The following is a 13,703-nucleotide window of genomic DNA, read 5'->3' on the forward strand; positions in this document are numbered from 1 at the left end:
CATGCGTCTATGTATGCATATATAAATGCGTGTATGCACGCATGTATGTATACATCTATGAATGTGTGAACCTATAAATGTATGTATGCATGTATGTATGCAAATATAAATGAATGCTTGTATGCATGCATGTATGTATGTCTATTTGTATATCTTTCTGTCGGTCTATCTGTCTGTCTGCCTGTCTGTATGTATATATGTATGTATGTCATTATTCGGTTTTATTTCAAGAGTTCTTGCCAATAGAGAAAGAGAGGCTTGTAACCCAGATCCAAGGCTCCTTAATTGGAATTCCAACATCAACAACGGTATTTTTGTTTGTATGTATGTATATATGTATGTTTGTTTTATGTATGTATTCCCATGCATATACTTGCATATCTAGACATGTTCATATATATTTAAATGATGAACTTCTGGAAAGTTTTACAGATTTTTACATTTCCAGTGATTGATTGGGTCTGTAGTCTTCGAATAAGCTTTCTCCTTTCTGGATTGAGAAGCCTAATTACTCAAGATTGGTATTTAGGCAATGTGTTTCATATATCAGGGTCTCAATAATTACAGGTATAAACCTGAACTTGTATTCTGGATATAGTAATTGCAGATTTCTCAATAGATCAGCATGTGTTTTCTTTTTCACTGATCTTCAGCTTTATGTTAACATCCGTTGGGAAGCCGTGCACAATTTCTCTTCTCTATCATTTTATTGAGGTCTTCACTGGGACACTCCACCAGTACTCCTTTATGTATGTATGTATGACTGTACGTATGCAGGTACGCATGTGGGTACGCATACATGAAAGATTGTTTGCATTGATGTATGTATGTATGTATATATATATATATATATATATATATATATATATATATATATATATATATATATTTATTTATGCATATATTAATATTATCTTGGTTGAAAAACTTCGATAATGCAAATATGTTAATAGATACCGGGATAGCAAAAATCACTCAGAAACTGGGATATTATACCTGGATAAGGGGTAGAAATTCCATGTTAAAGTGATGTATTTTGAGTTGATATAAAGAATAATAATAAATGGAGCAAAACGCATATAATGAATAAGTTCTTTTAATTCCTACACATGTTTCAAAAATTATATGCACTCTACTCCAAAGGAATAAGAGATGCTGGTTATACATATAATTTTATCTTCAGGGAACCATTTTACAAATGCAAGCATTCAGCACAAGTCTTGCATTTGTAAAATGGTTCCCTGAAGATAAAATTATATGTATAACCAGCATATCTTATTCCTTTGGAGTAGAGTGCATATAATTTTTGAAACATGTGTAGGAATTAAAGGAACTTATTGATTATATGCGTTTTGCTCCATTTATTATTATTCTTTTCTATATATATATATACATACATACCATAGATCGGTATTTCCGTCACAATATAATTGCAGTAAACCATAAATGGTGGGTGATTGCCGTAGCCATCTGGATCGATCGTGTAATATTGTCTGACCAACGGGTTATTGCCATAAATGTCAAATTTAGTCATGATATCATAGCAGCTTCTCAAAATATCTGTAAAATATTGTAAAGAAACAAACAAAACAAAATGAAGATTATTTAATGAAATAGTTCATGTGTATCTTTGGCTTTATTTCATTGGCCTTAGTCATGCGACACTAGCATCTCACGCTACTCATATTCTATAACACATCTACCAATGATACATAAAGCAAGCAAACCTAATAGCATATTCCATTTTTAGACAGAAAATTATAGATAACTATTTCACTATTTAAAAATGTCTCAGCTTCAAAGCTGCGGTCAAGCTGGGGCACCACCGTTGACTGAGTTCCACCATTACTTGAAACCTCCTCTAATATGTAGCATTTGGTCAATGAGGGAGTTGGATGCCGCTGCCCTCATCTGTGTTTCTTGCTGTGAGGTATACTCGTCTGGAACCTCATCTAGAACACGAAGAGATCCAGTTTTGTCCTTAAAGACACATCCATACCATGCAGGTCTCTCAGGCATTTTGGAAGAATAATGAAGAGCTGTGGGCCCCTGAAGTCCAAGCTGTTGCAGTATCTGATCCTGTATTTTGATGGCGATTGTGGGATCTTTGGCACTATGCAGCGGCGCCCCGCTCGGCAGTTTGAGTAACTTTCAATGCCAAAGTTTGGTACAAGGCCTTCCAGGATTTTCCAGATGTATTTCACTGCATATCTCTCCCGCCTTCGTTCCAGGGAGAAGAGTTTTAATTCTTTCAGTCTTTATCAGTACCTGATACGTTGCACCGAGACATTTTTCTTAGTGTAGATTATTAAGTTTTTTAAGTTATTTTACAAGAAGGCTTCAGCTGGGCAAAAAACAAAAACAAAATGTTTTCTTCTCGAACCATGCCAGGCTCATGAAGGCCGATTTCCCGGTTTCATTGGCGTAGATATTCCCTGGACGGGACGCTGGTCCATTGCATGATTACTCATTTTTGCCATTTGAGTGGACTGGAGCAACATGAAATGAAGTGTCTTGCTCAAGAACATAACGCGTTGCTCGGTTCAGGAATCGAAACCACAATCTTACGATTATGGGTCCAACACCCTAACCACTAAGCCACGTGCCTCCACTTCGGTTGGGCAGCTAGGTTGTAGTTATATTTCTTCTATAGCTGAGTGGTTATCACCACAGTCCATGCCAGTTACGAGGCCAAATATCCCTGAAAGCTTCATCAGAATCCATCCAATGGTTCTTGAGATATCTTGTCCACGGACAAGCAAACAAATAGGTTCATACACTCCATAATCCAAGAATGTGGGATCATATCATACGCCTTACGATAATCGATCCATGACATGGATAAGTTACTTTTCGTCCTCTTGCAGTCTCTAAGTACAGTTTTGTGTCTCAGGAGTTGATCCTTGTAACCTCTGCACTTACGCTTGCAACCCTTCTGCTCATGTGGCAGGACTCCATTTTTGTCCAGATGTTCGTACATTGACTCTGCGAGTATTCCAGTCAATAACTTCCACATAAGTAGCAAACAGGATATCGGCTTGTAATTGTCTACCGTATTGCCTTTTCCGATGTTTTTCAGGCACAGCACTGTCCTACCCAATGTCAACCACTCTGATGTTCCTTGGTCGGCATTTAACAAGGTGTTGAGTTGCGCAGCTATTCGTGCATGACATTCCCCAAATCTTTTGATCCAGTAGTCTTGAACTCCATCTGGTCCCGGGGCCTTCCAATTGCTCATTTTTTTGCTGATTTCCTTCACTTCCCTAACTGAAATGACTAGTTCTGTCTGTTTTGGACAGGCTACTGTTTGTTTCAGTTCTTGTAACCATTCAGCATCCTTCTTGTGCTCTTTGTTTTTGCTCCAGATGTCACTCCAAAATCTTTGACTTTCGATGTTATCTGGTATCAACTTTTCATCTGTACACTCTCCATTTATTTCTTTACAGAATCTCTTCAGATCTACTCTGAATAACCTATTCTTGTGGTAACCCATCATTCTTTTGTCGTATCTTACCATCTTTGCTTTCTTTGCAACTAGGCGCTGTTTCAGTTCCTACACTACTACTTTCAGGCCCTTTCTTTCAATATCATAATTCCTTTTCAGCGCCCTGTATTTTTGTTCGCTTTTAAGCTCCCCTTTCTCTTTTCGGTCTAACACAGAGATGTCCTTCGAGAGCATGTCTAACCCTGCCTGGATTCTTTTTTTCCACCATAGATCTTTTCTTTTGTCACTCCCATTATGTTTCATTTTATTGACATCGACACCCACGTTTTCTGCTACAACAATACTTGCTGCCTTGATCAAATTATTTGTTTCTGTGATGTTGTTTGTTCTGATGTATTTGAGAATGTCATTGACATTTTTCGTTTCTTGGTTCAATTTCCATCGATCAACCTTTTTAAGGTTGCAAATAATGTCGCTATCGTACTCCTATAGTCTTGGTATTTACTCTGTCGTAGATTGCCTGTTGTTCATCTGTCATATCACTATTAGTTCTATTGTCTTCTTTTAGATCATCTATATGTCTCTCAAGTAAACTACCACTGCTCCTTTCCTGTGCTATGGGATTACTCTTATTAGTAAGAGCTGTATTTTCATTGTTATCTCTACTGCTACTTTTCATGACCCGTCTTTTGATAGCTTCGCGCTCTGCTTCTGTGAACCAACAAATTTTCCTTATTGCACTAGCTTGATCACATAGTCTCTGTTTCGTGAGTTGAAAGAATCTCTTTTCTTTCCAATAATCTTACATACGTTGTCGGTAACCCCTAATTTGAGCACCATTTTCATCTACCGGGCTGCTCAGGTAGTAACACTCCATGACCACAGCATTAATTTGCTTGCTCCTTCTACGCCGTGTGTGCTGGTCCATTGTTGGATAACGACAGGCTGGAGTTGGACCAGTATCTCTGAGCCTCCTGGGTGCAACACTGTCACCATGAAGGGCTTCAGTTTCATTACCACCGTTATTCACAATACTTTGTTTTTTCATTGTCACTCATATGAGGTAGCGATTATCAGGTTGCGCAATTACCTGTGCTTTTATTGCGACACTATCACTAGATGTTTCATTAATAAGCTCATCAGGAGGAGAAGGCTCCAATCGTTTCCTTTCATAATTATTATTATTATCATTATCATAATAATATGATCGAAGCTATCAACACCTGGGCGGTGTCACTCCTTAGATATGGAGCAGGGGTACTCACATGGACAGTAGACAAACTAAACAGCTTAGGCAGATAGACAAGGAAGTTGCTAACTATATAATGGTCACTCCACCCAAAAAGTGACACAGACAGATTCTATATACCAAGAAAAAGAGGGGGAAGAGGACTTATTGGATGCGAACACAACATTAAAGTAGAAGAAAGCAACATAGCATGGTATGTAAAAAATGCCACAGCACCGCTATTGTTAGAAGTAGGAAGGTCAGGCTTGCGTAGAATGAAAGATTGCAAAGATAAAGCATTCTACAAGAAATTGAAAACGAATGAAGCTGAAAATAGGTGGGTAAAGAAAACAATGCATGGGCAATTTCATAGGGATGTTGAAGACAGACAGAGAAAAAAGATGGTTGTAGATGACTAAAAGTGATTTAAAACCGGAAACAGAGGCTCTAATCTATGCTGCCCAAGAGCAGGCACTAAGAACAAACTACATAAAATACAGAATTGATAACACAGCAAAAAGTGATAAGTGCAGAATCTGTGGACAAAACGGTGAAACCGTATGGCATATTACGAGACAATGTACGCCACTAGCCCAGAAGGAATATAAGAGACGCCGCGACATCTTGGAAACTCTGCAACAAGTATGGGCTTGACAGAGCAAAAAATTGGTACGACCACAAATCTGAAGGCATAATTGAAAATAGAAATGCAAAATCCTATGGGATTTTATGATTCAGTGCGACCATGAGATAGAGAATAGGAAGTCGGATTTAGTCGTAATTGAGAAAGAAAACAAACTATGCTGGATCATAGATATAGCGTGCCCAGCTGACAACATGATATGCGATAAGGAAGAAAGAAAAGTTGAGAGATATGACAGGTTAGCTTGGGAAGTTAAGCAGTTGTGGTCGATGAAAAAGGTAGCAGTAGTACCAATAATTGTCGGAGCAATGAGAACAGTGAGCAAAAATCTCGAGAAGTACGTAGAACAAATAGGGACTGCAATAATGGTGGAGCACTTGCAGAAAACAGCACTGCTTGGAACCACTCGAATACTCCGGAAGGTGCTCGAAAAATAAGAGGTTTTACCTTAGTTCACTGGTAGTGAACAGCTGACACTGTAATACATCTCCAGCGTTTGAAGCCGTGCAAAGTCAATAATAATAATAATAATAATAATAATAATAATAATAATAATAATAATAATACTAATAATAATAATAAGCGTCCAATATTTCCTTGAAAACCTCTCCGTGAAGGGATTTCTCTTTGCAGTGTAATCGTTTATTATTTTACTGGTTTCATTCAATGTGTACGGATTGTATTCTAAGGAGAGTGTTGTCTCTTTGCGCCACAGAAGGCACTACTTGAAACCCTTGGTGATTTGTTGTTGCATAATTTCAGGTAAAGAATAACCGGTAAATAAGAACTATCCGAGAGTCTTTCATAATAGATGATAATAATAATGATTATGCCCTGATGCAGTACCAGGCAGTGGCTCTCATGGCTTCTCATCTTAACTGATTGGGAGTGTCATCATGTACATTGTTTTGTCTTGGTATAAAAGATGGGCTACAGCAAATATTCTGCTTAATACCACAGATTTGTTTGTCAGTTGTTTGACCTTAACCAGTTGAGCATGTCCCTTGGTGGCTGACGATATGTGCATCTCCGATCATGAGCAGACGTTTTGGGAGAGCATCATAACCATATGTTGAGAGGAATTCTTTGGGGTTGGGATAATTCACCTCTGGAAACAGGTGTTTCGTTCAACATACTTGAACAACCCTTATTCAGGGACATTTTGAGTGGGATGGACTACTCCACCTGAAGAAAATTCTGACTGGGCCCCATATGTAAGCTCCTGAGCTGTTTATCTTGAAATAAGATCACCATGTCGCACACACATGATGATGATGATAATAATAATGATAATGATGATGATGATGCTTATAAAAAAATTATAACAATAACAACAACTACAACAACAACAATAATAATAGTATGCAATTGAGTTTACGCAACCTGTCACCCTAAAAAAAAAGCACAAAGAAAACAACAAAAAAGGAACAGAAATACCTCAAGAATGTACTTACTCAGGCAGATAAGAGGTTCTACCACAAACTCGGCATACTTTCCCGTGCTTAGTTTCTTCATTTCTATCTTGGTAATAGGAAGCTGTGATTTAGTTGAAATTGTTACATAATCTGATCTATTGAAATAGAAATTGATCTGTTATCTAACATTCGGTTCTGTTCTTAAAACAAATGAGCAAGATTGTTACTGATATATACGTTTCTAGCCTACGCTCTTCGACAGTAAGGAACACAGAAATAAACAGGGAGAGAAAATAGAAAAAAGGTTTAGTGGTTAGCGATCTATCATGGCGATATATCTATCTATCTATCTATCTATCTATCTATCTATTTATCTATCTATCTATCTATATATATATATATATACATATATATATATATATGTACACACACACACACACACACACACACACACACACACAAACACACACATATATATATATATGTATAAAAATTAACAGAATGCGATAAAAATCCAAGGCTGTGAAAGATTTCAGAACATTTATAAATAGAAGGTCTTACAGCTGTTTCCGGGATATTTTATATAGCCCTTCATTGGAGATGGTGTGAGAAAATGGTTAAGCAGTAGTTATTCTAGATAAGATATGAAATAGAGAGTGAATTGGAGGAATGTGGTATTGTTGTCATTTCTGTATTTCTGATTGTCGTGGAAGAAAGCCTTCCATCTGATTCTTCGGATGAGGTCCTTAGTTTTGGTAAGGAGGAGTAAGAGGAAAGTCTCTTCTGAAGGAAGAGGTGTATCCTTAAGAGAAATGCCAAGGAATTGTTTATCCACTACTGAAGCGTTACCTGATATAAGTGCTTATAATAACGCGAAATTGAGGTTATGAGAGGTAATGGTGTCAAGAAGATCCAAAGGTGTCAGGTAATGCTGAGTAAGTGCTCTGGACAGATACAGATAGAGATACATATATATATATATATATATATATATATATATATATATATATATATATATATATATATTTTTTTAACCAAAAAATTTGGTAAAAAATATAGTATCTGTTAACAATCTTAGCAAAAAACTCACAGTTGAGTTTTTGAATATATATCAACTTTAAATAGAGCTCAAAATTGATCCGTTGAAAATACTTTATTGCAACAACAATAACAATAATAACAATAATAATAACAAATAAATAGACCTATGTACATTTCGATAGAACATCCAGAATGATTAATACATATCATAAAATATTATAAAATATTATAAAATATAGGATACTCCATCTCCTCAGGGTCCCATTATTATCACCATCATTATTATTAGCAATACACATAAAAAAACCCCAGAAAACATTCAAATCTAATTTTCATAGTTGACCCATGAAAATATACAAAACAGGATGAAAAAGTAATAGATGGCACACAACTTTCCATCCCAAATGTGCAATGAACGAGCAAACGGTAAATTTCCTCAAATCTAAACCTAAAAATTTTATATTATAATTTCATTTACTGTTCAATTTAGAACGCTATAAAATCCGTTAGAGTAATAATCATCAAAATAAATATCAAATTTAATACATAAATAAATAAATAAATAGATAATGTAAGAAAGAAAAAAAAGAAAGAAAGAAATCATGCCGTAGAAAACAATTTTTAAAAATTATAACATTCAAACTAGAGTAAAACAAAAACACACTTAAATGATAATAACAATAATAATAATAATGATGATAATGTTCTTAATAAATTCACTCTAAAAAACTCTAGTATATACCAATATACACAATTAAAATAAAATTTAATCCTATATCAATTCTTTCTTTCTTTCTTGCATTCTTTCTTTCTTTATTTCTTTCTTTCTTTATTTATTAAATTTGATATTTATTTTGATGTTTATTACTCTAACGGATTTTATAGCGTTCTAAATTGAACAGTAAATGAAATTATAATATAACATTTTTAGGTTTAGATTTGAGGAAATTTACCGTTTGCTCGTTCATTGCACATTTGGGATGGAACGTTGTGTGCCATCTATTACTTTTTCATCCTGTTTTGTATTTTTTCATGGGTCAACTATGAAAATTAGATTTGAATGGTTTCTGTTTTTTTTGGATGTGTATTGCTAATAATAATGATGGTGATGATAGCAATAATAATGGGACCCTGAGGAGATGGAGTATCCTATATTTTATAATATTTTATGATATGTATTAATCATTCTGGATGTTCTATCGAACTGTACATAGGTCTATTTATTTGTTATTATTATTGTTATTGTTGTTGCAATAAAGTATTTTCAACGGATCAATTTTGAGCTCTATTTAAAGTTGATATATATATATATATATATATATATAAGTTTACCTAATTTGTGTGTATATATATATAAACCCGATTTGATGATACTAATTGTTGTAGGTATAATTTGAAGTAGTTGAATGTGTATATTAGTACGAGATTATATTGGGTATATTACATATTTAGAATAAGATTAAACTAAGAAGATTTTTTTTAAATAAATAAATTAATTAATGAAAATAGATTAATTATAAAAATTTAGCTTAACTTATATGTATATACGTATTTTAATTTATTTAGACTTTATAATTTTCCAGTAAAAGATATACTACAGTTAATTTTTTCTTATTCTCACAGCTAAAATACATTTTGTCATTTTAACAGTTTAAAAACACATTCTATCTATATATTCTATAATTTTATATTTACGCCATATTTTCACGCGACATGTTTCTTTTAAACGCTAAGTTCTTCGTATTACATGTGAAATTTTAGCTTAACAGAAATTCTTCGATAAGATATGTTTTTATTTTAAGTAATGTTGTTAAATATTTTTCGATTATTTATTGTTAAAACAATTATTATTCTATATTTATTTGATATTTCATTAGAAGATTAGATACGTACATTGATTTATTATTATTATTATTCTTATGATTTATTTTGGGCCTCACGGGTGATTATAATTTTAGATCGAATCGAATTTATTTCAAATATAGCGACTAAACGCGCGTAGTCTTTTAATATTATTTGCTATTTATTGATTGTGTAATTTGTTGATTTTTGGAATAGGGTTTTTGTGGTATATTTGTTTTTCATTGTTGAATTTGTTAATAGTTGTTTTTTCTCTAAATTATATATATATATATATATATATATATATATATATATATATATATATATATATATATATATAAGAATATTATATTGCTACAGAAGACTGTATGAAGTCAGTGTCACATAACTCATTCTGAAATTCATATGATTATGAAAGATGACATAAAATAACATGCTTAGGTAGTGTTGACCTGGCTGAAGTGGCGGATATATATGCATATGCATATATACACACACACACACACATATATATATATATATATATATATATATATATATATATATATATATATATATATATATATATATATAATATTCTTATACTTTCCATTTGATGTATTCTTTTTGCACTGAGGTGAATGGTAATATTTTATTATTATAATTTAATTATAATTATCATTAATTTAATTTTTTCCATGTTTCTTACAAGTTGCCATTCGAAACGATCGTATGCGTGGATTAACATTTTGTAAAACTTTTAAAATCTTCTCTTCTCCATCTTTGTCTGTTGAGTTTATATAGGATGCATGTTCTATAAATGCTCGTAACACACCTTATACTTGTAACATTTTCATATAAAAAAAGTACAATAGTAAGCTACCAATCTAATATGAAGAATCTTTATTAGAAATCTTTATTAGCCCCCCACCCCGCAAAGTAAAAGGATGAGACAGAACTCAACATTTCTCATATATATATATATATATATATATATATATATACATATACACGGATGTGTATGATTGTGTATAGAAGAATATATTACTCAAAGAAATTCCAACATTTTATTTACAATCTTATAACAACATTTGTAAATCGTAAAACATAACTGTTACTACTACTACATGAACCTGAAGTTTGCATATTTTAATGCATGAAAATACAAGTTCAGTGAGAATGGATATTTTAATATTCTATCATTTCATTATATTATATTATATTATCTTATATTATTATAAGATTGTAAATAAAACATGAAAATCAAAGTTGGAATTTCTTTGAATAATATATATATATATATATATATATATATATATATATATATATATATATATATATATATATATATATATATATATATATATATATATATATATATATATATTAATAGTTATTGCCAAGCTAATTTGGCAGTCCAGAAAAATAGGACGAATGCTGCCGTTGATTAGCTCCAAGAGGCTATCGCCTCTAGCTAACTATGTGACACACGAACCTGTGTCCATTGTAACCTTCGAAGGTTATAATGGACACAGGTTCGTGTGTCATAGCTAGCTAGAGGTGATGGCCTCTTGGAACTAATCAACAGCAGCATTCGTCCTATTTTTCTGGACTGCCAGGTTAGCTTGGCAATAACTATTAATATCCAGTACTGCTGCTGTAGTCTCCTTTAGAGATTTAGAAATATAAATATATATATATATATATATATATATATATATATATTATTTTGTTTAAAAGACAGAAAACCAGCCACCTTATTACAGTCTGTTAAAGTCTGTCATACCGGCCATGACGAAGGGAAATAACCCTGAAACTCGAGTCGCCTTTATATATTTATATATTTATATATTTGATCCTTTATATTGAACACTCAATATTTCATCTACATTCAATACTTTATTTCATGGTGCCATCCATTTTTATTTTATTTTATTTTATATTTTATATTATATATTGTATATTATATTATATATTGTATATTCCATATCCCACATTGGTTCTGCAGGAATATAAATAAAACATAAAAAACAGACAGTGTTGGAACTCTTTTAAACAAAATAATATATTCCTCTATACACAATCATACAAAAAACCCCTTTTTTGTATTTATTTTTACTCGCATATATATATATATATATATATATATATATAAGATAATAAGAGTGAAAAAACTACAGAAGGCTTGTGTTACAAGGTTAAAGTATATGTTTAAATTATGTCAGAAAAATGTTAGAAAAATGTTAGAAAAATGTTATAAAATCTTTTTGGTATATAAACATTGTATTTTGAGAAATAACCGGTTTCGTGTTGTCTTTTCAAATTTCTCTACTTCATTGTGTCGTGTTCGTTCTAGATAGATAGATATATACGTATGTATGTATGTATGTATGTATGTATGTAATGAATGTGTGTGTATAGATAGATTTTAAACTTATTTTCTGTTGGCTGGAAGCCTGGTGGAAATGTTTTCTCTTTTCATCAGTGAAATAATTTTCTTTAGAAAAGTTACAATATATTTGTTACTCTGATTTTTTTTTTTGATATTTAATTAATATTTATCGTCAGTATTTATTCCCCGTGTATTTAGGGGTTAGGATGTTACACTCGCGATCGCAAGATCTTGGTTTCGGTTATAAAACTGGGCGGCATATTGTACTTTTGAGCAAAGCACTGCACTTCATATTGCTCCAGTCCACCCCATGGAAACATGGTGACGTGTCTTAAGCGTCCAAGAGCTCGAGGGAGAAATGAAAGAGTATTTGTAAATGACAGTTGTTTCGAGATTGCGTGTCATTTTTTATTCAATGTGTTTTAAAGAATTTTCAAGCTCTATGACTCAGTCACACTTATAACAGACAAGAAATGGATAAAACAATGGATAAAAATATACTCTTCTACTCTTTTACTTGTTTCAGTCATTTGTAAGTGTATATGTATGTGTGTATGTCTGTGTGTGTGTGTGTGTGTTTAAAAAGGTACTGGGATCAACAAAATAGTCTTTTGTGTTCAGCCCTTGAGACTATCTCCTCCAGGTTGTCTGATTTTTCTTAATAAAGGAAAGGCTTCTTCCAGGAAAACTAATTTTCTTATCTTTTGTGAAATGAAAAAAATCAGCAACATATTTTTCGTAAATTACTATTTTTAAATCTCACAACGAGAGATATTCAGCAACAATACTTTGTAGAAAAGATTGTTTGCCAACAACATATCAGTCCTGGTTTAGGACGAATGTTGCTGTAATTTAGCCCCAGGACACAGATCGTGTCGTATAGCCAGCTGGAGACGATGTCTCCTGGGGCTAAATTACAGCAACATTCGTCCTAAACCAGGACAGCCATGTTATGTTGGCAAACAATCTTTACTACATATTTTCGTAATTTTGTTTTTAATGTTTAATTCAATTTTAGTTATAGTATTTAATCCCTCTACATTCATAGGGACCAGTTTTGACATTACGTGCCACCGTCGGTGCAAATTATTTCAGAAAATATACTAACTTTTAAAATTTCTTATAGTCTATTGATATACGGCAATACATAATAATGATAAAAGTAGATCTCACTTCTGTCTTCGATCACATTGTCTGTTTACATCTGACATGTTGATACGAAACGTTGTAGCAAAAATCGGTGCTGGCTCTAAGTGATAGAACTTAGAGTTATAGAACTTAGATATCTGTAGAAATAACCTTAACAAAAAAATATAAAATTTTGTTTAATTCGGAGTTTTGCTATTTGTTCATCCAATGATTAAATGTATTAAATGTATTAAATGTATTAAATAGTCCAAATAGTCAAATGTATTAAATAGTCCAAATCTGCCGAACAATTGTTTCCTCAAAACCTATATTTCTTTAGTTAATTCGTATTTAAAACACCGGTAGCATGTAGTGTCGTCTGTCTTCTATTAAAGGAATTATGTAAATGACAGTTTGACAAAATAAGACTTCATAAGAAATATGTTACTTACATGTCAGTTTCGCTGGCAAGGTTTGCATCGCAGTTGCATTTTTCATTATTTAAGCAACTTTCATCTGAATGACAATCACAAGTTAGATCATCCATGGTATTGTTTGGGCCATAAATCTTGTTATCGAAATTCGCTACA

At 32.6% G+C, this 13,703-nt stretch overlaps 1 protein-coding gene across 1 annotated transcript in view; it reads right to left on the reverse strand.

The window, feature by feature from the left end:
• LOC106875361 (uncharacterized) overlaps positions 1-13,703 on the reverse strand; it is a 208,057-nt gene that overhangs the window by 71,521 nt on the left and 122,833 nt on the right. The window contains exons 33-35 of the mRNA XM_089348409.1: positions 13,566-13,698; positions 6,771-6,886; positions 1,402-1,560 (exon numbers count right to left, since the gene is read on the reverse strand). Coding sequence (XP_089204535.1) covers positions 1,402-1,560; positions 6,771-6,886; positions 13,566-13,698 — 408 coding nt within the window. The remainder of the gene's footprint in view (positions 1-1,401; positions 1,561-6,770; positions 6,887-13,565; positions 13,699-13,703) is intronic.

The sequence above is a fragment of the Octopus bimaculoides genome, chromosome 3, assembly GCF_046866305.1.
Source record: "Octopus bimaculoides isolate indiv1 chromosome 3, ASM4686630v1, whole genome shotgun sequence".
Classification (NCBI taxonomy): Eukaryota; Metazoa; Mollusca; class Cephalopoda; order Octopoda; family Octopodidae; genus Octopus; species Octopus bimaculoides.